This window comes from Lithobates pipiens, unplaced genomic scaffold, assembly GCF_037356315.1.
Source record: "Lithobates pipiens isolate NorthernLeopardFrog02 unplaced genomic scaffold, aLitPip1_a1.2 Scaffold_18, whole genome shotgun sequence".
Classification (NCBI taxonomy): domain Eukaryota; kingdom Metazoa; phylum Chordata; class Amphibia; order Anura; family Ranidae; genus Lithobates; species Lithobates pipiens.
In genome coordinates this window covers 632,533,073-632,559,581 of record NW_027507758.1, presented here as the reverse complement: position 1 = coordinate 632,559,581, position 26,509 = coordinate 632,533,073, and the positions used below count along the sequence as shown (strand labels likewise).

General features: G+C 44.4%; 1 protein-coding gene across 1 annotated transcript in view; it reads right to left on the bottom strand.

Annotated features, from left to right (window-relative positions):
• The window catches only part of LOC143989647 (uncharacterized), a 103,227-nt gene extending 77,140 nt beyond the window's left edge, over positions 1–26,087 (bottom strand). Inside the window, exons 1-5 of the mRNA XM_077489901.1 lie at positions 26,021–26,087; positions 18,831–19,046; positions 17,922–18,019; positions 17,605–17,832; positions 17,321–17,524 (exon numbers count right to left, since the gene is read on the bottom strand). Of these exons, the coding sequence (XP_077346027.1) occupies positions 17,321–17,524; positions 17,605–17,832; positions 17,922–18,019; positions 18,831–19,011 (711 nt within the window). The 5' untranslated portion in view covers positions 19,012–19,046; positions 26,021–26,087. The remainder of the gene's footprint in view (positions 1–17,320; positions 17,525–17,604; positions 17,833–17,921; positions 18,020–18,830; positions 19,047–26,020) is intronic.
• Between the last annotated feature and the right edge of the window lie 422 nt (positions 26,088–26,509).

Genomic DNA, 26,509 nt, shown 5'->3' with positions numbered 1-26,509 from the left:
AGAAAGTACTGACAAGCATCCCTGATGGACACTGATTGGCATACCTAGTGGGGCACTGGTGATCATCGCTGATGGACCTGTACTGATAATCAATGCTGAATATCAGTGCTGATCCCCCTGTCAGGAGAGCCGCTGTTGCCTCTCCTCTACTCGCACCTTGTCAACATGAATAAAGGAAAGCTGCTAACTGAAATTTCGTGGTTACTATGTGATGAGCTTTGATTGGACACAGCTAATCACATGGTAAAGAGCCTACATCATAGGCTATTTACAGAGAATGGAGATGCGGGGTGTCAGAGCGACACACCACATGCCTGATGTTATCCGTGCTCTGGAACGGCTCATTCTTCTGGACATCATATGATGTCCAGTCAGGATAATGGAACCCCCGTCTAGCTGTCATTTTACTATAAGCCGGGTGGGAAGGAGTTAAAAAATAATTTTAGGCTTGAAAAATTACATAAAACCCCGGAAAAATTATATATTTTCTTAAAGCAGACACCCTAGACCTAGACAATAAAATAGTAGTGTTCCAATTTTTTATGTCACACGTTATTACCGCAAAAGTAAAAAAAACTAAATTTTCAGCTTTCAGCGCTCATTTTGAATGACAATTACTCAGTCATGCAACACTGTACCCATATGAAATTTTTGTCCTTTTTTTCCACACAAATTTAGCTTTCTTTTGGTGGTATTTGATCACCTCCTGAGTTTTTTTTTTTTTTTATCTTTTGGGCTATAAATGAAAAATGACTGAAAATGTTGTACAAAAATGCATTTTTCTTTGTTTCTGTTATAAAATTTAGCAAATTAATTTTTTTTTTTCATAAATTTTTGTTCAAAATTTATACTGCTACATATCTTTGGTAAAAATAACCCAAATCGGTGTATATTATTTGGTCTGTGTGAAAGTTATAGAGTCTATAATCTATGGTGCCAATCATTGAAAATTGATCACACCTGATGTACTCCCTGCCTATCGAATTTCTTGAGACCTTAAGACAGTGATGGCGAACCTTGGCACCCCAGATGTTTTGGAACTACATTTCCCATGATGCTCAAGCACTACATCGTAGTTGAGCATCATGGGAAATGTAGTTACAAAACATCTGGGGTGCCAAGGTTCACCATCACTTCCCTAAGGGCTTGTTCACACTTGACTAAATGTCTAACGCTCAACAAACACTCCCATAGTGTTTTTATGGCGTTAATATGGGTGTCAGACAGGCATCAATGAGCTTTAGTATGGGGCGTTAAAAACTATCTCTAATGCATGGTTTTGAAGCATTTGATGCATGTCGTAACCACTCCTCCAACACCAAATTTTTTTATTTTAAAAGGGAAATGACATTACAGGAAATAAAAGCTTTGAGGTGCGGCTTGTCATGGTGAATGTTTCCTGTGTATCCTCCAATATATCCGGGAAGGCAGCATGATGGATTCTTTTACCAGGCTTAATCTCATGTTTGGCCTCCTGCAGATGATGCTTATGTATGAGCAATTGGCTGAGTAGAGTAAGAGGAGAAGGGCATCCAGGCGCTACTGGGTACATCCAGTTGTCTCTCAGAGATATTCTAAGGGACACTTTCATGCCCTGTATTGTTATTTACACACCTACCCTCAGAAGTTTTATGATTATGCCCGCATGAAAGCCACATGCACTGCTGGAGATTCTTAGACCCTAGTTGGTACGCATAAGAACCAGATTGAGGCTTCCAGTGTTTCCAGAAGAGTGTTTATTAGTCACAGTGTGGTAATTAATCTGAGGTGACAAATGCCCCAGTATTCATTACTTATCTTGGGTATGGCCCCTTTTCTTGGCTTACCTACAGATGACCAAAAGCCACACCTCAGGTCTATTTATGTTGTAAGTCTTGTTGCGTGTTTATGTGATCCACATCTGTCTCGGGCTTAGGGCCACGACAATATATATATATATATATATATATATTTTTTTTTTTTAATATATGTTAACATCAAAATTTCGTTTTTTTTTTTTTAAACTAAAACAATTATAAATAAGATTAACATTTTTTTTAAAATTGACTGCCATATTGGCTGCTGGAGTGTCTGAACAGTAATAAAATCCAACATATTTTCCTTCTGAGTCTGGAAATTTTTCTCTGATATTGTTTACAATACACGCTGGAATCAGAATATGGATTTTAGGACCAAGGAAGGCATATGTAGGGTTGTAAATGAGCGATATGCTGCTTTCCTTGGCGTTCTACAAAAAAACTATATTATTTATTTTTAAATAACTTTTAAATGATATAATAAGTGTTATTAAACAATTTTTACCTGTTACTATGGTTTTCATATGTAGACTAGGTAACGAATCAGCTCCACCGTATGCACCCGTCCAAATTGTCAAGGTCAAGGCATTTTTCTTTGTATTCACCTTTTTCAGTTATGCATAACACATTTTATTTGAAATATTTCTCCAATTGAGTCAACTCCTTACAGCATAGTGACTCCTCCACTGTGGGCATTTTTACACATTTCCCACAGCTGCACCACAGAATTCCTGAGAGGCGCTCTTCTGTGTGTGGAACAGCTTCCATACTGGGCCACTCAGGGTCATTTTGGAAGCATTTCACCTCACTAACATCTTAGCTGGCATGTAGATCACTTAGCAATTCTGAAACTTCCTGGGGAAAAAAAAATTATAAATTTAACAGTGTGTTTGTGTATATACATACATACATTTAAAACAGTAAGGCCCCTTTCAATGCCTGTCAGTTTCTCGGATGGACCTGATCTCAGATGGACCTGATGAAAAACTCTATTCACTCTCATGGAGTGTTGGATGTCGGCGATGATGTGCGTTGGCACCTGCCGCTATCATATCCGATCCTGTCCTTTAAAACCAGATGGATTGTGACCCTATTTTCCATCAGTCCGGAGGATGAGATTTGATGAAAAGAAGAGAGGCTGTGCGTTTTCATCCAATCTCACCATAGAAGAGAGTGGGGATCTGAAAGGTCCATCTCAGCACAGTGATTGGAGATAGACCTGTCATACGTCTGTTCAGCGGGGATCAGCAGATCGATCATCCACTTAGCAAAATTGAGAAAGCCTGGGGGGAAAGTCTGTGGAAAATGACACAAATACAAGAATGCTTGTATACTAATCTCACTAATCACTTCCACTGATTGGCCCCCCTGGTTGGTAATATTATCCTCAATTAACTCTCAATCTGAAAAAAATAGAAAAATATGTTTATTTAGATTTAATAATTCAATTAAATTACCAGCCAAAATTTATCATAATAGGTACCTCAGATAGCGCCTTATTTCAAATAAATCACCTATATCCTAAAATATTATATGAATAAGGATTGAATATCTTTTACATATTTTATATTTATATTTATATTATATATATATTATATTATATTATATATTTTATATTTATGCTCGAAGCATTAGATGTAAAAACAAATTTAAAGAGTGAGATTAAAAAAAGAGACTCCAATTTTATTTAAAATTATATTTATTTTTGTGTTAGATGTTTACGCTCATTTTAGAAGACCTTTGCCATTATACAAGTTTAAGTTTAAGGAGCACCCTTGATTACAAAAAATAAACGAAAGCAATACCCGGATAAAAAAAGTTTTTAAGACATGTGCGGGTGTACATCCCCTATACATTATTATTTTTTTTATTATTAACGATTTATATAACGCCAACAGTTTACACAGCACTTTACAATGTATAGGGGGGACAACACAATTACAGTACAATACAAAAGGTACAGGAGGGCCATGCTCGTAGAGCTTACATTCTAAAGGGAGGGGGTGGTGGTACTGTCACGGTCAGGAGTGAGGCCGAGATGCTGAGAGGGCTCCCCTTGCGGCCGAGTGCAGCGCAACCCTGAAGTTGACACAGGGATGCAGTGCCCACAGTAGCACAGGTTGCCAGGTGGTAGCAGCAGAGGTCAGGTACCGGGTAGGCAAGCCTCTAGGGGCAACTGTGCTAGGAAGTCCGAGAGTGGGCAGCGGAAGTCCAGAGAGTGGTCAACACAGGCCGGGATCAGGTGCAGGAAGCAGATCAGGAGCGTCGGATACAAGCCAGGAGTCAGAGCCAGGAGAATAACAGGAGTAGGTCAAGCAAGCCGGGTCGGTACACAGGAGGTCGGATGACAGGAAACACGGGTACAGGTTCACAGGAGAGCTGACGATAATCCAGCGATGCGGCACTGTTAGGCAAACGTTTAAATAGGCGAGATGACCGGGTCACGTCGTGAGCGCGTCGGGGCGATCGTACGGCTACGTCGAGTACGTTGTGTATTCGTAGCATCACCGCGTATGCCCGCCCGGTTAGACGTAGCGTCGGTCGTTCGTCTTGAAACTACTTTGCGCTTACGTAGGCGCTGACGCGCGCTAACACGAACGTACCTCGTGAGATTGCGGCTATTTCCCTGACAGTGCCTCCCCCCAAGGGGCAGCCTCCGGATGCCCAACCGAGCCCATTTTTCAGGATACCGGCTGTGGAACCTGTGTATAAGCCTAGGAGCATGTACGTGATTGGCAGGCTCCCAAGAGTTCTCCTCAGCAGAATACCCCTTCCATTTGATTAAAAACTGGACGGTCCTACCTCTCCGACGACAGTCAAGGATGGACTCAACTTCGTATTCGGTCTCTTCACCGACCTGAGCTGGAGGCGGGGGCACTTCTTCTCTTCCTGAAAATGGACTAAAGGTAACATGTTTAAGGAGGGAGACATGAAATACAGGGTGGATCTTAAACGATTCAGGCAAAACAAGTTCAAAGGCTACGGGATTAATCTCCCGTTTGATCTCAAAAGGACCCAGAAATTTAGGTCCCAATTTCCGGGATGGACAAGGCAGTTTAAAGAGGAAGTAAACCCTGATGGGTTTACTTCCTCTTTTTTTCCCTGCAAAGGTAAAGCATAATGGACTACTATGCATCGCATAGTAGCTCATTATGTGTCACTTACCTGACACAGGAGCCAGCGAAGTCGCCGCTGATCCCTGTAGTCCGCCGCGTCCATCTTGCTGGTGGCGTCTCGCAGCTCCGACCAATGACAGCGGCGAAGCCGCGATGATGTCACTCCCGCGCATGCGCACGGGAGTCGCGCCTCGCAGCTCCGCCGCTGTCATACGGCGAGGCCGCGATGACGTCACTCCCGCGCATGCGCACGGGAGTCGACAAATTTGGCAAATCCATTCTTGGACTTGCCGCATTTAGTGCGCATGCGCGCCGCTGTCTACGGCGCATGCGCCGTAGACAGCGGTGCCCATTTTCGGGCAAATATCTCCTAAACCATATAGGTTTAGGAGATATTTCTTGGACCTACAGGTAAGCCTTAATCTAGGCTTACCTATAGGTCCAAGTTGTTTGGAAGGGTTTACTTCCCTTTTAAGATTTGCTGCTGAGAGCCACACCTTATCTCCTGCCTTGAAGGTAGGGTTAACTCTCTTCCTCTTATCGTACTGCTTCTTGTATTCCTCCTGGGCCCTTCTCATGGTATCTTGAAGTACTTGATAGTTTGAGTGAATGAGATTTACTCTGTCTTGGACAGCCGGGACAGACGATTCAGGAATGGTATTCGGCAGGAATGAGGGGTGGAATCCGTAGTTTGCCCAGAAGGGTGACTGGTTGGTGGAGGCGTGCACTGAGTTATTATAAGCGAATTCCGCACAAGGTAACAAGGAAACCCAATCATCCAGGGAAAAGGAACAGAAGCATCGCAGGTATTGTTCCAACGTCTGGTTGGTCCTTTCGGTTTGTCCGTTGCTCTGTGGGTGATAGGCAGAAGACAAACATATTTTAATTGAGAGCAATTTACACAGTTCTTTCCAAAATTTGGAGGTGAATTGTACCCCTCTGTCCGATGCTATCAGGTATCCCGTGTATTCGGACAATTTCTTTTATAAAAGTTTTTGCCGTATCTAGGGCAGAGGGAGTCCCCCTTAACGGCAAAAAATGCGCCATCTTGGACAGGCGGTCTACGACCACCAAAATGGTCGTAAACCCCTCAGAGGGAGGTAGTTCTACAATAAAATCCATGGAAATTTCTTTCCATGGTTTCTCCGGGACTGGCAGAGGCCTTAACAGACCCCAGGGTCTGGTGTTAGATCCCTTGTTGCGTTGGCAGATGGTGCAGGAATCAACATATACTTTACAGTCCGTCCTTAAAGTAGGCCACCATAGGGACCGCCGTACAAGGTCCGTCGTCTTCCGCACTCCAAAGTGGCCTGCAAGTTGGTGGTCATGGAAAGTCTTCAGTACCAGTAACCTGGCTTGCCGGGGAACAAAAATCTTGTCCTGATGCCATAGAACCCCTCCTTGACTTCTCAGGGAAGAAACTTCGGTCTCCGTACACTGCCTAGTAGCCAGTTCGATAGAAGACCTTAGGTCTGGTTGAATCAACAAGAAATTTTGGGGAGACAAAATTGTACTGGGTGTAACTCCTTCTGGGGTATCAGGAAACATCCGAGATAAAGCATCCGCTTTGCTGTTCTTAGATCCTGGGCGGTAGGTAATGTGGAAATTGAATCTTGAAAAGAACAAGGCCCATCGGGCCTGTCGGGGTCTCAGACGTTTGGCTGTACGGAGATACTCTAAGTTTTTATGGTCCGTAAAAATTAGAATGGGGTGAGCGGCACCTTCCAGGAGGTACCTCCATTCTTCAAGAGCGGTTTTAATCGCTAGAAGTTCCCGGTCCCCTACATCATAGTTCCTCTCTGGGGAACTCATCTTTCGAGAGAAGAAAGCTACAGGGTGCAGTAAAGCTTTGGGACCTTGACGTTGGGACAAGATCGCCCCGGTGGCCACCTCCGAGGCATCAACTTCTAGCACGTAGGGCAAGGCGGGATCTGGATGCTGCAGGATGGGCGCAGAGGTAAAGAGGGTCTTGAGCTGGTCAAAGGCGGACTGGGCTGCTGAGGACCAGTGGAACTTGGTGTGTTGGCGAGTGGTCTGAGTGATGGGGGCTACAATGGTGGAAAAGCCCCGTATGAATCTTCGGTAGAAGTTTGCGAACCCGATAAACCTCTGTACACCCCTCTTGTCAGAAGGAGCGGGCCAATCCAGGATAGATTTCCCTTTCTGCGGGTCCATGGCAATTCCACCTGTAGTAATGATGAGTCCCAAGAAATGAATGGATTCCTTCTCAAAATCGCACTTCTCGGCTTTGACATATAACCCGTGAGTTCTAAGGATACGTAGTACCTTCTTAACATGTACCCTGTGAAGCTCTAGTGAGGTTGAAAAAATCAGAATGTCGTCAAGGTAGGCGACAACAAAGTGGTCTAGATGCTCCCGAAAAATGTCATTAATGAAATGCTGAAAGGTTGCCGGGGCATTACATAGCCCAAAGGGCATGACTAAGTACTCAAAATGTCCAAATCTTGTTCTAAAGGTGGTCTTCCACTCGTCCCCCTCCCGGATACGGACAAGATTATAAGCCCCACGTAGATCGAGTTTGGTAAAGATACGTGAGGTATGGAACCTCTGGAAGAGTTCAGAGATGAGCGGAAGAGGATAGCGGTTTTTAAGAGTAATATTATTTAATTCCCGATAATCCACACATGGTCTTAGGGTCTTGTCCTTTTTCTCCACAAAGAAGATGCCTGCTCCGGCAGGGGATGAAGAGGGACGAATGAATCCTTTGGCCAGGTTCTCGTCAATGTATAGTCTCAGAGCCTCAAGTTCCGTCTCAGAAAGGGGAAATATCCGACCAAAAGGGATGGGGGCCCCAGGTAACAATTCAATGGGGCAGTCATAGGGGCGGTGAGGCGGTAGGATATCGGCTTTCCTCTTGTCGAACATGTCTCTGAATTCCTGGTAGACTGTTGGTATATGAGGAGCCGGACTGGGTACAGGTTGTACCGACAGACAACTGGGCAAGTTGTGGGGTACGGAATCTAAGCAGTGCTGCTGGCAGTAGGCAGATGTGAAGGATACCACCTTTGTGGGCCAATCGATCTGGGGGTTGTGAGCCTGAAGCCAAGGAATCCCTAGGATAATGGGGAACATTGGAGAACTCAGAACATCAAACTTAAGAAATTCTCGGTGACCTGAATCGGTGATCGCCAGGATGGGACTAGTTTCCTTGGTGACATGACCTGAACTGGGTAAGGAGCCATCGGCCAAACGGACGGTCAGTCTCTGTTCCTTGAGGTTAAGGGGAAGAGCCAGACTCTTAGCCAGGGTTAAGTCCAGGAAGCAACTACAGGCTCCAGAGTCAATTATTGCTTGTAGGGGGATTCCGCTGCCTGCCACCATCAATGTGACTGGAAGAGTGATGTGGGCGGAAGCTGACCTTGCTACCTGAAGATGAGATGGAGTGCTTGGGACTGGTTTACTCGGCCTTGTGGGGCAGTTGTTAATAAAATGTCCCGATTCCCCACAGTAAAAACAAAGGTGTGCCTGACGGCGAAGAAGTCTCTCTTCGGAGGTTAAAGCGGGGCGGGGCATGCCCCTCAGAACGGGAGCTACTGCTGGGCGAGCTGAAGGTGAGGCCTGGATGGAGCAAGAAGTCAGGGTGCGTTCAGACTGGCGTTCCCGTAGACGCCTGTCGAGCTGGATGGCGAGTAAGATGAGATCCTCAAGGGTAGTGGGAATCTCCAATCTGGCTAACTCGTCTTTAAGGGCTTCGGACAACCCCACCCGATACTGATATTTCAGTGCCGCTTCGTTCCAGCCGGAGTCAGAGCTCCAGGTACGGAATTCTACTGAATAGTCCTCTGCAGGTCGCTCACCCTGGCGAAGGGTGTACAAGGTTGCTTCGGCTGTAGCTGTCCGAAAAGGATCATCATACAAGCGAGCCATGGTCTCAAAAAACAGATCCAAAGTTTCCACGTAAGGGCTGCATTGCTCCAGCAGGCCATGGGCCCACGTCTGGGGATCGTCCCTCAGCAGTGAAATGGTGAACCCCACCTTGGTCGCTTCTGAAGAAAAGGTCTGAGGTTGCAGGGAGAAATAGAGAAAACATGAGTTTTTGAAGGATCTGAATTTTCTTCGGTCCCCAAAGAAGCGTTCCGGGGCTGGGACTCGTGGTTCTGGGGCTGCTGAGGTTGTAGAAGCAGGAACTTGACCAGAGGAGGTGGGTGGTTCAAGCGGGTGTTGCAGGCGTTCCTTCAACCAGTGATATCTCTCTCGGAGCTCCTGAATAGCTGGAGTAAGGGCCGTAAGTTCTTGTAACACGGCCTCCAATGGGGAGTCACCTCTGTCGACCTCTGACATGGCTGGATTATACTGTCACGGTCAGGAGTGAGGCCGAGATGCTGAGAGGGCTCCCCTTGCGGCCGAGTGCAGCGCAACCCTGAAGTTGACACAGGGATGCAGTGCCCACAGTAGCACAGGTTGCCAGGTGGTAGCAGCAGAGGTCAGGTACCGGGTAGGCAAGCCTCTAGGGGCAACTGTGCTAGGAAGTCCGAGAGTGGGCAGCGGAAGTCCAGAGAGTGGTCAGGACAGGCCGGGATCAGGTGCAGGAAGCAGATCAGGAGCGTCGGATACAAGCCAGGAGTCAGAGCCAGGAGAATAACAGGAGTAGGTCAAGCAAGCCGGGTCGGTACACAGGAGGTCGGATGACAGGAAACACGGGTACAGGTTCACAGGAGAGCTGACGATAATCCAGCGATGCGGCACTGTTAGGCAAACGTTTAAATAGGCGAGATGACCGGGTCACGTCGTGAGCGCGTCGGGGCGATCGTACGGCTACGTCGAGTACGTTGTGTATTCGTAGCATCACCGCGTATGCCCGCCCGGTTAGACGTAGCGTCGGTCGTTCGTCTTGAAACTACTTTGCGCTTACGTAGGCGCTGGCGCGCTAAAACGAACGTACCTCGTGAGATTGCGGCTATTTCCCTGACAGGTACAAAAGGTAATACATGACATGACATGTCCTTTGAGTCTATTTAGGATTGTAACATGAAAAAAAATGTAAACAACAAAAATACATTAAATTACCTTGTTTCTGTTACGGATTATCAGTTGCTTACTGTAACTAAATACAAAAAAATAGTATGATCCATCAAAAAAGCCTGACCCTTATCCAAGCATGCCGCAGGGTAGGAAAGGGGGAAGGCCAAATTACCAGTCACACCCTCTTAAACCATACCCACCCTCAACATGTTTAGTTGTTTCCTTTGGGACAGTGTGTTCACCTAGCCCCATGCCCACATGTTGATTTGTAAAAGGGCCTATACTTATAATCCATTTCAGTCACCTTTAATAAAATAATAAAATAATGGTAATAAGTAGGTGAGTGAAATTGTGACAAGCATTATTTAAAAAGAAAAGTTACAATGAATTGCATAAAAGTTATGTATGCATCTACCATCAATCATGATAATGCCCTAAATTGACCTTAAAATAAATAATTTTCAGATATGGATTATGGGAAACAATTTAATTCTACCAAAAAAATGTTTTTATTTATACATACATTTTTTAGAAATAAAAAAAAATTTAACTTCTGTAATAAACTGAAACTTACCAAATTACTACTTCCAGAGGATTCTTGAGAAGATTCAGAAGAAGATAAATTCAAACGAATTAGTGGGGATGAATCCTGTTGGATGTAAATATTAATAATCCTAATTTTATCATTTTTATATTTAATATGCATAATCTATAATGACATTTTTTTTGAAAGACAGTCAAAGGTATTTAGTAAGGGTCAAAGTAAATTTTTAGAAGTTGCACTGTTTCATATGTTGATCACTGGGACAGATATGTGCAGATATAGATCACTGGGACAGATGTGTGCAGATGTTGATCACTGGGACAGATGTGTTCTACTGTGAGGACATTGTGTGTAGACACTGTGGTGTCCGTTTCTGAAACCGAACAGCTGTGATCGCTAGGATCGCTGCTGATCTCAGATCATTAACGGTTTGTGAAACAGAGACACATTCTCCGTCAATGATCTCCGCACACAGCGAAGCTGTGATTGACTGACACAGAAATGGCCAGTTTATGAAGGTGCAATATGAGCACTTTACTGGTGATATTATTATTATTGATTTATATATAGCGCCAACAGTTTACGCAGCGCTTTACAATGTATAGGGAGGACAACACAATTACAGTACAATACAAAAGGTACGGGAGGGCCCTGCTTGTAGAGCTTATATTCTAAAGGGAGGGGGTGGTGGTACAAAAGATAATAGCTGCAGAGAATGATTTGATGGGGGTGGCTCGGGGACATTTAGGTGGGATAGGCTTCTGTCTATTTGGGATATCTGTCAGAAGTCTCCCTCCCCGATTTACCAGCTCAGAGGTGGTGAATCAGGGAGAGAAGAGAGAATCCCAGACAGTAACCATGTCCCCATGTCATGTCTATTGTGTAAGTGTGTGTGTGTATATAATATATATATATATATATATATATATATATATATATATATATATATATATATAGTAAGATATCGGGGTGATTAAGCTCGAGGGGTGCATACAAATTGAAGAAATCATGTCAGTCCCGACTGCATTTTCAAGGGCATGGCAGCCCACTTTTATAAAAAAAAATCAGACAGTTCCAAAATAAACAGCAGATTCCCTCACAGGGGTATTCAGCATTACAGTCCTGCTTCAGAACAAACGGCATTCAGCCTTCCTGGCTAAAAACACAGCTCTTCTGCTCAGGCCTTACACTTTAGACCTTGGTCTGTCTCCCTCCAGACTTGACACTCAGCACTGGCTCTCTTCTGACTTTTAGGCCAGAACTCCTGTCTGACGAGCAGAGAGAAAGATGAGCCCTGAACTCTATTCCTGGGATGATTATGGACCCAGTCCACAAGTGTGTAATTAGCATTCCTGACAAAATCAGGCATACACTGTTCATATATATATATACATTTCCCGTACTCAGGACAAGAATGCGGCTTTTCCCCCCGTGTGAGATCTCTGATGTGTGTAGAGATCAGACTTCACTGAAAAACATTTCCCACACTCAGGACAGGAATACGGCTTCTCTCCTGTGTGATATCTCTGATGTTTGTTAAGATGGGACTTCTGAGAAAAACGTTTTGCGCACTCAGGACAAGAATGCGGTTTCTCCCCCGTGTGAGATCTCTGATGCGTGTAAAGATCGGACTTCACTGAAAAACCTTTCACACACTCAGGACAGTAATACGGTTTCTCCCCTGTGTGTGATCTCTGATGTGTGTAAAGATTGGATTTCTGTGAAAAACATTTCCTGCACTCAGGACAGGAATATGGCTTCTCCCCGTGTGAGATCTTTTATGCACATCAAGAGTGGATTTGAAAGGGAAACACTTCCCGCACTCAGTACAGGAAAACCTCTTATCTGTTGGAAGGACGGCACCGTCCCTCACAGTCCGAGCTTCCTCAGGATAAGAGGAATAGGATGGTCCATCTACACTGTGTGGTGCCAGATGGACATTTGAGGTAGCCGGGTTTTCTCCTGGACTATACTGTGTGATGTCCTCATCTTCTACTTTACAGTCTGGAGACAAAGTGAGACAATCCTCTGAGGTTTTCCTCATCTCCCGTCCATCTACTAAAATAGAAATAAAAAGATTATTACTGGACATGAGCAGATTGGTTCCCCTAAACCAGGACTGTGCCCACATCAGACAGCTTTGTCTCTGAGGATCTTACAATTCCACCCTCAAGGTAACTAGTAAATGGGTCCTCTGTGGGTTGGCAACTAATGATTATTTTCATAATTGATTAATTGGCTGATTATTGTTTCAATGAATTGGATAAAAACATCAACAAAAGGTTGGTGTATAATTTAGTTAATATTCTCGAATATCTATATGCAGCAGTAAATATAAATATCTAGATATATAGTTGGATAGTTAATCCACTCTGAGAATAACAGACAGATAGATGTATTATTAGAGGGTGAATCTGCTACATATCAGAATCAGAGCTCAACATTATTAAAATGTAAAAAAGACGTAAAAGGCTGTTTTGCAGATGATCAGACAGGAGTGTAATATAATATGATGGATGACAGACTCCCTTGTCATAGACAGGTAGGTGGGTACAAACTCCCTGCACCTGATGTCACTTATGCTGGCCGTACACAAACTTATTTTTATTTAAAAAAAACATTCATCCAATTTTCTAACCATTTCTCCATCAAACAAATTTTCAAATCGTGTATGTGGTTTTTGCTCAGAAGTTACAATAATTTTAAAATTGAATGTTAAAAGCAAGTGGAATTTTCGAACTACACCCGTCCATTCATGAAATGTACAAATAATTTTCATACAAATATTTGTCCGAATATTCTCGTCCTAAAATGGATCTGTTCATGGCCAGCATAGGACATTTAGTAGCAGCAGCATGATTTGTTTTTTAATCATCTGTTATGATGGAGTTAAAGAAAATAGTCCTTTAGAGCCCTTTCACAATTGGGCATTTTTCAGACGCCTTTGGGCTAAAAATTGCGCATGTAAAGCGCCTGAAAAATGCCCCCCCTGCATCCCTAATGTGAGAGCCCGATTGCTTTCACACTGGAGCGGTGCACTTGCAGAATGTTAGAAAAAGTCCTGCAAGCAGCATCTTTCAGGTGTACACACCAATCCTCCACCGCCCCTGCCATTGATATCAATGGGCACCTCTGGGCACCTCTGCCAAAGCGCCTACAAAGTGCCTTGGCTGCATTGCATTCACTTTTAACCCTTTATTCGGCCACTAGCGGGAGATAAAATCGCCCTGATAGCGGCCGAAAAGCACCACTATATCAGCAGTAAAGTGCCGCTAAAATTAGTGGCGCTTTACCGCTAATCACCCCCCACCTCAGTGTGAAAGTAGCCTTATAGTACAAAAACAGCAGATAATCACTACTATAAGGGATTCATTTATACTGTGAAATAGTGAAAGTAATATATATTATATCATATATATATATATATATATATATATATATATATATATATATATATATATAAAATACATGTAGCACTGACCCCCAAAGGAGCTGCTGGTTTTATTTGGGCTTACCATTACCTCCTTGTTTGCATCTCCGTCTAGGGGTTTCCGTGATAGATGGCCCAAAGAATGTGGAAACTGACACTGAATCTTCTTTTGGGTTATTTATTTATTTAGAACAGAAACAGAGTCTTTCAATAAAGGGTAGAGGGTTAGGATTGAGTTCAGGTACTTGTATTGCAAAAATGGAAGTCTTTAGAGAGAAATCCAGAGAATAGCAACCGTTTCACAACTGGATTTAACAACTCCCGGATAGACCTCCTCTCACTAGGCCTAGCAGCTGGTAGGGTGCTCGACAAAAGTCTCTGCCGCAGACTTGTGATGTACACTTGAGCGTTACTGAGGGACGCAGATAAATTTAAAGAGCTAACATAGGGTACCAGGTTCTCTCAGCTGATTCGGCGTTACCGTATGCGTGTTGATCCAAGCTGCATCCATCAACCAAGCCTTCAGGCTCCTTCAGAGAAGCCAGCCTTGCGCACGGCCTTCTCCTGAAGAGTCCTCCCCTAGGGTTCTTCAGTTGCTGGGCCTCTCCATTCAGATGAGACGGCACCGGAACACCCTTGGATCAGTAGGCCCCAAAACTTCACTAGGGCCTGTGCCTGCAGCCGGCCCTGGGACTTGGGATGCATGGTTCCACACCTGGGTCAGGAGGACCACCAGAACCGAACAGACAGAAAATACAAAATAGAAACCCCAAACCACGTGGCATCGGCACCTTAAATACCCCCCCAGAATGCACAGCAGGAAAACACTCCCTCTGGGCTGGTTCTGAGCGAATAGTGGCATTCAATGCACCCAGCTAGACTGCGTTTCTACTCTTGCCGGCAGTGACAGCGACACCTGCGGTCAAGGAGAACCCAGTGCAACCCAGCTGGACTGGTACTGAAACCATAAATTTAGAGAAATAGTCCCGAAACCCAACTGTGGTTTCAGGCAAATTAACTTTTCAAAAAACCATAGCGCCTGCTCGTCAGGAGCCAGCACTACATACATATACCCAGAAGTATAATATATGGGTATTTTACCTGGGAGTCACACATGAAGCTATATGGAGGTTAGAAAAAAAACTTTTATATTAAAGTATTACTGAAAGCTGAGAGTTTTTTCATGGATATATTTTTAAATATATTGCACAATACTCAACTATGTAATAGTAATGCCTTCTATCGCCTCCAGTCTATCAGCCTCCACCCTCTCTGGGTTCAGATGCTGATCTTCCCTGTGCAGAGCCCTAAAAGTCATTGTAAACGTTGTTTTTTTTCTTTTTTTAAACAGATTTGTCATACTTACCTGCTCTGTGTAATGGTTTTGATTCTCCTATTCTGCACCCCCTACCCCGGCACTTCTGGCTCCTCCTGCCTTCAGAGTTCCCCTATAGGAAGCCACACAGTATAGTATAGAGTTCCCCTATTGGAAGGTAAAAAGTATAGTATAGAGCCCCCCTATAGGAAGCCGCAAAGTATAGTGTTCCCCTATAGAAAGATGCAAAGTATAGTATAGAGTTCTCCTATAGGAAGCCGCAAAGTATAGTATAGAGTTCCCCTATAGGAAGGTACGAAGTATAGTATAGAGTTCCCCTATAGCAGTGTTTCTCAAATCCAGTCCTCAGGCCCCCCCAACAGGTCATGTTTTTAGGTTTTCCATTATTTTTCACAGGTGATTTGATCAGTTTCACTGCCTTAGCAATTACCACAGCCGTTTCATCTGAAGGAAATCCTGAAAACATGACCTGTTGGGGGGGCCTGAGGACTGGATTTGAGAAACACTGCCCTATAGGAAGATAAAAAAACTTCTGCCTTTAGAATCACTTGCATCCTTCTCTTGCTCAGGACTACGTGTCCCATGAGACATTGCTCCTCACACATTCACATTCTCAGGCATTTACTGACATGCATGGATGGTGGACTGAGATGTATTTTCTGATATGTAAAGAAATAATGCATTCTGTATGCAGGACAATTAATCGACTGACCAACTAACCAATTATGAAAATAGTTGACAACTATTTTCAGAATGGATTATGATGATTAGTTGTTTCAGCCCTCCATCTCTGAATCTCCTATCAGTTAATTTCTTTATTCATGGACCTTGGTCAGAGAGTGAGGAACCAATGAGAACTGTCTTTGATAGGTGCAACAGTGATGAGGGGATTATAGGATGAGTGTTCCCACCCCCTCTATCACTCATTGCCATCTTCCCAGCACAAGAAGTCCTGCACTTCCTTATTTAGTCCATGATTTAGTCATGAATAACAGCGGGGCTGAGCCCCACCAGAGGTCAGAGAGTGAGGATGGGGGAGAGTAACCAAGATGAAGACTGGACTGATCCTGAAGACCACCATCATTGGGTTATTGACTCCTCCCTCATTATCACTTTCTGCTTAAGGTTCCAAAGTTTGAGGATATTATTTCATTATTATCAACATGTAAAAGTTTGTGCTACAATCAAACTATCGGATATAAAATGTCCAGCTGGTAGGAAATGTGTGAAGTAGAGGTAAGGACGATGTAATGTGCAACTTATTATAAAGGATACAACAGTTAGGATTTTTTAGTATCAGAATTATGTAATGTACAACATAGAGTATATAGTGTAAGGGTCAGGACTCATAATATTGGTATTCAGTAATCAGTGGAAGCTTAAATGTTTACATGAGACAAGTTGCAGAGGTCCCACACCGCTGCCTCCCATCTCCTGAGACTGCACTTAGTGACTTGGGTCTGAGACTATACAGACATATCCCTTCACCCAGCACAGCCAGAAAACAACAGAACAAGTAATCATGTGAGAATTGTTCTGCCAGACATCTTTCCATACCTGGGCATGGGGCAAAAGACCCAAAACACATACCCCAGGTGCCTCGGTCTAGTAATGGTAAAAAATGAACATTTATATTGCCAGCTGATCCCCAGAATCTCCATAAATCCAGTCTAGATACATAAATTATGTCTGCAGCACAGAGAAGGAAAATTTTTCAAGAGAAATACAGGAATACAGGACGGGGAACACAGTTCAGGAAAGTGACCTGGGTATTACAGGCTGATATCACCCAGTCCTTGCCCACAGTGAGCAGTATGGATGGAGGAATGTATTTAGTATTAATGACCCACCTGTACTGATCTCTGTAGGAGTTTCCTCCTCTATAAATGTCCCTGTTATTCCATCCTTCTCCATAGACTGCTGATCATCCCTCACACGCCTCTCTTCTTCTTCTTCTTTAACCTCAAATTCTATATCGATTGGATCTCCACTCTAAATCAAGAAAATGAGAGTGAATATCATCTGTAAAATATAAGCTTTATTATTGTAACATCACATAAAAAATCCACACATTGTCTCTAGAAGTCTGTGTTTTATAAGATCCGTCACACCAACCTTGTAACAGTGAGGGATGGTGTGATCTTCCTGTGTGGAATCCTGGGAATATAGAGGATGGGGACATCTCTCTGGTGGGTTCCTAGTATTGAGTGGCTTCATCATATTCTTGTGTCCTTCTGATAACTCCTCCATCACTCCATACTCCCCATCCTCCTCTTTATACTCTTTAACATCAATAATATCATCCCCGAGGTTTCCACTCTGAATATATAATAAAAAGCTTCATTGTAGCAAACATGCTGTGTATAAATCAGAACTACCAATAATTGTCAATCATTTACCTGATGATGGTGAGGGATGGTGTAATCTTCCTGTGTGGAATCCTGGGAATACAGAGGATGGGGACATCTCTCTCGTGGGTTTCTGTAGCTGGATGACTCCACCATGGTGTTCTGGTACAGATCTTTGTGTTTTTTTAGAGACTCTGACTCCTCCATCAACCCATCCTCATCATCTTCCTCTTTAATCTCTTCTTTAACATCAACTTTAGAATCTCTCAGGTTGCCTCCCTGCATATGGAATAAAAATTACATAAATTGTAACAATGCAGATAATATACAGATCCAAATGATATTATCAGTGATTGCTCCTCATCTACCTGATGATGGTGAGGGATGGTGTGATCTTCCTGTCTGGAATCCCAGGAATACAGAGGACAGGGACATCTCTCTGGTGGGTTCCCATTACTGGATCCATCTGTAGGAAACACACACACTGACTAAATACATTGTTAATATGTGTTTGGACCCTCCGTAGTGCTCTATACTTTACAATAAAGTCTGTGATTACCCGGTGATGTGAGGGGCGGCCGATTGTCCATCATGGCGTCCTTGCAGAGATCCTTGTGTCCTTCTAAATACTCCCACTCTTGGAGCCTCCGTACTGCTCTCTCCTTTACAATGTAGTGGACATTTTATGAAGATATATTTTAATATGTATTGTCATAGTATCTCCCAGTGTTAGTTCTCCTGCAACCAGCTCTAAAGAGCTGACTGGGGCAAACTGACGCTGGTTGAGATCCATTATGTAGTGGAAAACTTCCTGAGGCTGGAGAGAGGTGTTTGCAGAGTGAGGATATGTGTGCTGGCGAAAGGGACCCTGTGCGATGCACAGATGTTCATCGGCCCTGTATGCCTGATCAACATATTTGGGGTGTTATGAGCATACACCTGCAGATGAGCTGCCATCAGCAGGAACGGTAGTCATTGGTTGTTGTATGAACTCATATCCTGTGTTGTAATTTCCCATGGAGGAAGCGATTGGCTGTGGGAGCCAGGACTTCCTGTTTGTCTTTGAATAAAAGAACCATTGCACTGCTCGGCAGGCAGTCATATTGAGATGAGGATGTAAGCATGGTCATGTCTGTTTACTGGGGAAATGCGGAAGACATGGGTTAAGTAACATGCATTATATCATTAGACAGAAATGTCGCTTATTAGCGCAGGAGAGATTGAATATGTATAGCGTATAGCGAAATCTCCACCACAACAATAAAGTCTCATCTTACCCAGTGATGTGAGGGGCGGCTGATTGTCCATCATGACATCCTTGTAGAGATCCTTTTGATACTCCCACTCATCCATGGAGAAATAGACAATGACATTCTGACACCTTATAAAAGTGTGTATAAGGGCGCTCTGAGTAACAGACCAAGCAGATATCATGTATAAATAGAAAAGGGTCTTCATGCACTTCCAGCAGCACTTGAAGAGAGAAGTAAACTCTGGAAGTAAAATGAAAAGAAAAAAAGGTGCCTCTAAGGGCAGAACTAAAACTTTATATATATAAAAAATAAAAAAAAACGTACAAAAGGGTGAATGGGTAGGAGCACATCATATTAGTAATATGGCAGGTGGTTCGGCATTCTGGTAGTCCCAAGGAGTCTCAGGGATATCCACAGGTGCAATTCTATGGCAACATATTCAGAACTGGCCGACAGATGGAAGACACAACTCTCCTGGATACTGGGAAGACATCTAGGCTGTCTGAGACAGCATGGAAACTGAATCCAGGAAGTGATGTCAGCGGGAAGGGACCAGCAACCTTGCCACCCGACTGGCGGGCATGATCATGCAGCGTGCAGCAGGAGCGCCTGCTTGAACCGCTATACGTCAGCGATTCGCGCAGGAGAGCCAACCTGATGCCGTATAACTGCGGCAGCTGGTTGGCAACGGGTTAAAGCCCCACTTCAGACTGAGGTATAATTTACCCACACAGGGCCCCGACACTATATAGGTTAAAAGCTTGTAGCAGGTATTTTGATGTCATTACATACAATGTAGGACCAATAGTCCCACAGTCTATCTGCCAAGAATTCCTGCATGTCTTTGGCAAGAAGAAGGCTGATGCCCTTCCTCCTCACCGGCCATATGACTATCTAGTTGAGTTGCTTCCAGGCTTCAATATTGCCTTTGTCCGTATATTTCCTCTCTCGGAAACAGAACTTGAAACTTTACGGCAATACATTATTAAAAACTTAGAAAAAGGGTTCATCTGCCCATCCTCCTCTCCTACAGGTGCTGGCATATTTTTTGTGGAGAAAAAGGATAAAACACTAAGACCTTGTGTGGATGACAGAGAGTTAAATAAGATCACCATCAAGAATCGCTACCCACACCCTCTTTTCCCAGTTATGTCAATTGCTTCATACTGCTAGAATCTTCTCTAAATTAGATCTGTGGTTTGCTTACAATCTCGTCAGCATTCGTGAAAGCTACACTGGAATGGCCGGCTCCATCGGGTAAAAAGGGTGTTCAAAGGTTTGTGGGCTTTGCAAATTTATACAGAGGATTCGTGAAGAACTTTTATGCCATCATGGCACCCATCACCCAAGTAACCCGCCAGCATGCCTGATTGCAATGGTCCTCTGAGGCTCATGCAGCCTTTGACAAACTTAAGACTTTATTAATTTTAGCACCAATTCTCCAGCATCCTGAGCCCATGTCATATAAATTGAAGCCTCAGAGGTGGCCACAGGAGCAATCTTGTCACAACACCAGGGACCCAATGCACTACTTCATCTCGTAGCCTTTTCCTCATGAAAGATGAGCCAGACAGAAAAGAACTACGATGTCAGAGACCGAGAGCTATTGGCCATAAAAAAAGCTTTGGTAAAAAATTTTCACCCCAACTACTTCCATATTTAGCGAAATTGTTCAATTACGTTTTAAAAGGCCACACTTTCCCCGAGGACATGCTTCTCGCGAACATGTCCTTGATTCCCAAACCGAACAAAGACCACTCCCTCCCCCAAAATTATAGACCAATTTCGGTTATTAATAATGATTTGAAATTATTTGGCCGCCTATTGGCAAATAGACTTTCTAATATTATCCCCACTCTGATATCCCCAGACCAGACAGGATTTATCCCTTCTCGTCAAATTACGGACAATATCCGTCTAACCACCAATATTATTCAGGACGCCAATTTATTTTCTAAAAAGGTATTACTACTAAGCTTGGATATTCATAAGGCGTTTGATAGCGTCACCTGGCCTTACCTAGAATCCGTCCTGTCTAGATTCGGGTTCGGAGGGGCTTTTGTGCACGGCTTTAGGGCTCTGTACCATCGCCCTTGCACCCGTATTAAACTCCCTGGATGTTCCTCTGAGTATTTTCCGCTTGGTAGGGGGACTAGGCAGGGTTGCCCCCTTTCCCCCCTGCTATTTGCCCTGGCGGTGGAGCCGCTTGCCAGGGCGATATGTCTACACCCAGATATCAAGGGGTATTCTAAAGGGGATCAGGTTTTCACACTGAGTATGTATGCAGATGATGTTCTATTATTTTTATCTGACCCTGTGGTCTCGCTGCCGAACCTGATCCCCTTGTTGAATTCGTTCCATGGCATGTCTGGTCTGGGAGTCAATCTTGCAAAATGTGCGGCCCTTCCTATTAACATTCCCAATGCCACTCTTGCAGGTATACAGGCGAGCTTCGGTTTTACTTTGTGCTGCGACTCGTTGCCTTACCTAGGTATCAAGTTGGCTGCTTCCTTACCTAAAATGTATTATGCAAATTATCCCAAAGCCTTTGCTCACGTCACGCAATTATTGCGGTCATGGGACAGTTATCGGATTTCCTTTCTGGGTAGAATCCAGGCCATCAAAATGACTATCCTTCCGAAGCTTTTATTTTTTTTTAGAGCACTGCCCCTATATGTCTCCCGGAACACGATTGATGGTATACAGAAAGAGATTAATCGGTTCGTTTGGCAAAACAAAAAACCTAGATTGCACAAGACGCTACTTTTCAGGCCAGCGGTCCGCGGGGGTCTGGGGCTCCCTCATCTATGGTTATATTACCTTGCGGCCAGGCTGGTGCAGCTGGCACAGTGGCATTATCCCCCGGGAACGGTCCCATGGATCCAATTTGAGAGATCCTCGGTGAATCCTTTTTACCTCCCGGGCCTCCTGTGGATGGATGGGGTCCGCCCCAAACAATTAGCCACTTTGAATAGAGTGGTTGCACAATCCCTTCAACTCTGGTCTTTATATAAAAAGCGATATGCCCTGTGCCCACCCTGCCCCGGCCTGGCCTCTTTTTTGGGGGACCCCAGATTCCCGCCGGCTTTTTCGGCACCGGAGAGCTTTGAGGGTTGGTCTCAGAAAGACCTGGTTACCCTTGAGGCCCTTTCCCAAGAACCGCCGTTTTGCACCTTTGCTTCTCTCCAGGAGCAATTCGGGTTGCCCAGAGAAGATTTTTATAAATATTTGCAGGTTCGGCATTTCTACACCACTCATTACTTGAAGAGTGGGCTTCCCCCTCCTAATGATTTTGAAAGGATCTGTAAGTCCTCATCCAGGGATCGTGGAAATATCTCCTGGTTGTACCGTTCTCTTGGAGAGGTACAGCTACCGGCTAAATCACAGGCTATGCTGGGATGGGAGAGGGAAGTTGGTTTCGAAATGACCCCTGAGGAGTGGGAGGATATGATTTCAAACATGCGTAAATGCACGAAATCGTTGGCAGTCAGGGAAACTGCATTAAAACTGCACACAAGATGGTACTACACCCCCGCTAGGCTGCATAGATTTAGCCCACTGGTCCCGGGGAGTTGCTTTCGTGGATGTCCGGAGCCGGGCTCCTTCTCCCATATCTTTTGGAGCTGTGGAGTACTGCAGCCCATTTGGCAACGGGTCGCTGATAAATTATTCCAGGTTACGGGTTCTAATATTGATATCACGTGCCGGATTGGCCTTTTGTTTGCTGACATCCCGGGACTAACTCCCCCGGCTCAGAAATTAGCTCATACACTAGTCAATGCAGTTCATTGGACTGTGGCGTTGCACTGGAGATCCCCGGTGGTTCCATGGGAACAAGTTCTGCAACGCATGGAGTCGATCAAGCTCATGGAGCGTTTACACCACACTTTGCAAGACTCCATGCAGATTTTTGATCGTAAATGGTCCGTTTGGACTTCTCTGCGAGGGATAACCCCAAGGCCTGACAGTTTGGCTGAGCACAGTGCGTAATGGCGGGGTATGGGAAAGTTTTCGATGACACTCACTTGTGGTAGCATTTTCGTTATCTTTTTAGTTTTTCTTTTCTCTTCTTACTTTCCTCTTTCTTTGTTTCGTTTTTCTTTCTATTTTTACTCAATGAGGTACAAGTGCTCAATGGAATTTTTCTATGAGATCTCTTGGTTGGGTTTAGCATATCAAACTTTGACTTATCTGAGTATTAACGGTTTATTGATGTTCCATTGTATGCTATTCTCTATGGCAACATTTGTACTGGTTGACCTTTTTATTGTACATGTTTCAATAACCTTCAATAAAAAACGTTTGTAAACAGATAAAAAAAGCTTTGGAAGAATAGAGATATCTTCTTGAGGGGGCCACACATCCTATCATGACCTTAGAACTGCCAGACGTTTGAAAACGCGACAAGCCCGGTGGGCATTGTTCTTCTCCAGGTTTAATTTTCGGATACTCCAGAAGAAACCTGCCAGAATTCTGTCAACCCAGAATTTTCTACTGATACAATCTGATTTGAAGGCATCAATTAAACGGGCCTCCCTCCAGTGCACAGAACCAGTTATATCATCCCTAATAAACCAAGAGGGGTTCCTGTTGCAGCAGGACAACCTTTTCATTCCTTAGCAAGCCAGACTACAGGCCTCAAAAATGTTCTATGACCATCAACTTGCTGGGCATTTCGGGGTTCGGAACACAATTGAACTTATTCAACAATATATATGGTGGCATTCCTTGCAACCAGACTGTGAGCTCTTATATAACATGCCAACGGAACAAGGGTTCCAACACCAAATCTTGGTGTCTGTTAAGGCCACTACCAGTCCCAGAGCAAACATGGAAGAATATATCTATGGACTTTATAGTAGACCTGCCCCCATCAGAGAAATTCACAACCATCTTGGTGGTAGTGGACCATCTGTCCAAAATGGCACACTTTTTGCCCATGATAGGCACACTTTCCGCTATTAACCTGATATTGCCTGATAGAGGGGTACAGTTCACTTCTGGACTTTGGAAGAATCTCTGCAAGAGAGTATGTCTCTCCTCTGCCTATCACTCACAGAGTAATGGTTAAATGGAGAGGACAAATCAAACTCTAGTACAATACTTACTGTGCTTCTGGCCTATTTAAATGTGCTGCTGTGAGCATAATGTTACTGGTTAATCGGCGGCTCCCCTGTGGCTCTGTATTCCTGATTTGACCTCTGGCTTGTACCTCTACTCCTGCTTGCTTCCCAAGTGTTTGATGCCGGCTTCTTCCATCTCCTGTGTATGACCCCGGCTTGTTCCAGTTCTGCTGCCTGACTGATCCACCGTGTATGACCTTTGACTTTGCTTTCTGTTTCCTCTCTCTGCACCTCAGCATACCTGCTCTTCAAATGTGATGCTACAGTCATCTCCTGGGGATCAGCTTTCCTGACTACAACTGTCTCTGACAAACCGTGCCTCTTTGGGTACTGTACTCCCTGTACCATCTCCAGGGGTTTGTTCCACTTAGCCGCAAGGGGAGCCCTCTCAGCACCTCGGCCTCCAACCGGTTACGTGACACTATGTAACCAATGGGTTGGTATTTGGGGCTCTGTATCTTTTCCACAGTAAAATCATACCATATTGTAAGATATCATGGTGGGGGTGTATGACACGTGTAGTGGATGACATTTTGGACAAAATGTCATACGCATGTAAATTTAGTTTTTGCCTGGACATGTGGGCGGTGAGGTGCACATGACAGGCCAGAACCAGGTCTGGTTGGATGTTTGGGTATCGGCCTTCTCGGAACCAATCAGTGGGAGTGCCGGGGCCTGCTGAGGAGTCTGGGAAGGGGGTACTTAAACAGTGTGGGTCACGTAACTGGTAGAGGTGTTCGTGAGACCCGCGTGGTCTGTTCTGGTTACGGGACCGGGGTAGCCCCGTGAGGTGTACGACATCCCGCAACATGTTTTTGTTGGTGGCCCCTGATGGACCTGTCTGGTCTGGGGTAGGGGTCCGTCTGTTCCCGAGTCTCGGAACCTGCTGGTCTGAGGAGCAGTAACTGAGGGAGGATTCAAAGTGTCTGGGTGTGCTCTTGGCTTAGAGGGACACCACAGCTCGTGGAAGTCACTGGGGGAGGACTCTTCGGAGGAGGGCCGGCAAGTGGCATCCTGAGAAGTGCCTGGTTACTGAGTTGGGAAGGACATTGGCAAATTCACACTTTTTTAGTACCATTGAGGAGAAGGGAAATGTTCCAGGTACAGAAGAAAAGGGTTCCTGTTCACCCTTAGTTGATTGATTTAAGTTTGAGTCAACGTGCTGACTGCCATGATCTCTGGCTAGAGATCTGTTCAGCCTTGAAGTACCCAGCTGCAAGTGGCTACTCTCTGGGGGGAAATGGAGAGTTTGCTAGACCTGCAGTTCAAGGTGCCTGAGTTCTTCACCTGTGCCCCCTGTATCCCTAAGAGACTATGTTATTTGAGAGTTCTTACTGCAAAATAAAACCTTTTAAAGAGGGCTTCATCTGTGTCAGTGTTCAAGTCATTGGGTATCAACCCTGGGAACCCATAGACGTGGAAGAGCAGGCCACGAGAAGGTAACTGGTAAGCCCATTAAGTCAAGGCCGTCCTGCAATGGTTATGGCCGCTACACACATCTGCATTGTAAACATATTGATCCAATGGGAGAGTTTGTTTTTAACCAATTTAGGTATGCAAATATGTCAACTTTAAATTTCCACAGTAAAATCATATCGTATTGTAAATGTTAGAGAGGGTGATGTATGTGTGACAATTCTGTGTAATCATTATTTTATATATTATATTATTTTCTATCTAGCTTTTCTCTGTTGAATTTTCAACCAAAAAAAACCTGATTGGGAACTGTCTGATCATTTGACTCCAGTTGATGGGCTCGGGTGTGTTAGAAACCCCACGTTCCCGATCCCGCCAGGAAGCCGACACTGCACAGCGCTAATCACAGACAGTGAGACATTTCCCGATTCATGGCTGCAGAGATCAGGAAATGTCTCACTGCCTGTCTCACTGCTGCGCAGTGTCGGCTTCCTGGCGGGATCGGGAAGGTGGGGTTCCTAACACACCCGAGCCCATCGCTATTCATTTCCACACTATATATGTGTGTATCATCATCTGCTGGAGATAAAAGACATCACAGTGACTATGGAGGAAGAGCGTGGACATGATGGGGGGGGGGTTACTGGGTGTAAATAGAAAATAAGATCTTATTACCTCCTCTGCTGTCACTTATAGTAACATCTTCTCTCTACTTCCTCCTGACTCACCTCCCACCTGGAACTTTCTGTGTGTATCTGACATCACTTCCTGTTTTCCATAGGGTCTAAGAGGGGTCTGGCTGCAGTTTTTACTAAACTTTATTGTGAATCTCTGCAGCTGGAGCTCCACTGTCACAGGAAACATGTGTCCTCCACAACTCCACTTTTTTTTTATTTTTAACTGAACTTCAATGAAACAAACAACAAGATACCACAGGAAGTGGAGGCCACATGATTCCTGTGTAGAGTGGAGCTCCAGTGACTGCAGTCTGCACCACATACTGATCCATTCTGTTGGGATTGACAGAAATAGAAGATATTTTTGGGAGGTTTTAGACTTTCTGGTAAAGTGCTCTCCTTAAGATAACTTTGTAAACTAGATTTGTTTGTAAAAGCGATTGTTTATTATTTCCCAATGTACATGTTTGGTGATGATGGAAGTTGA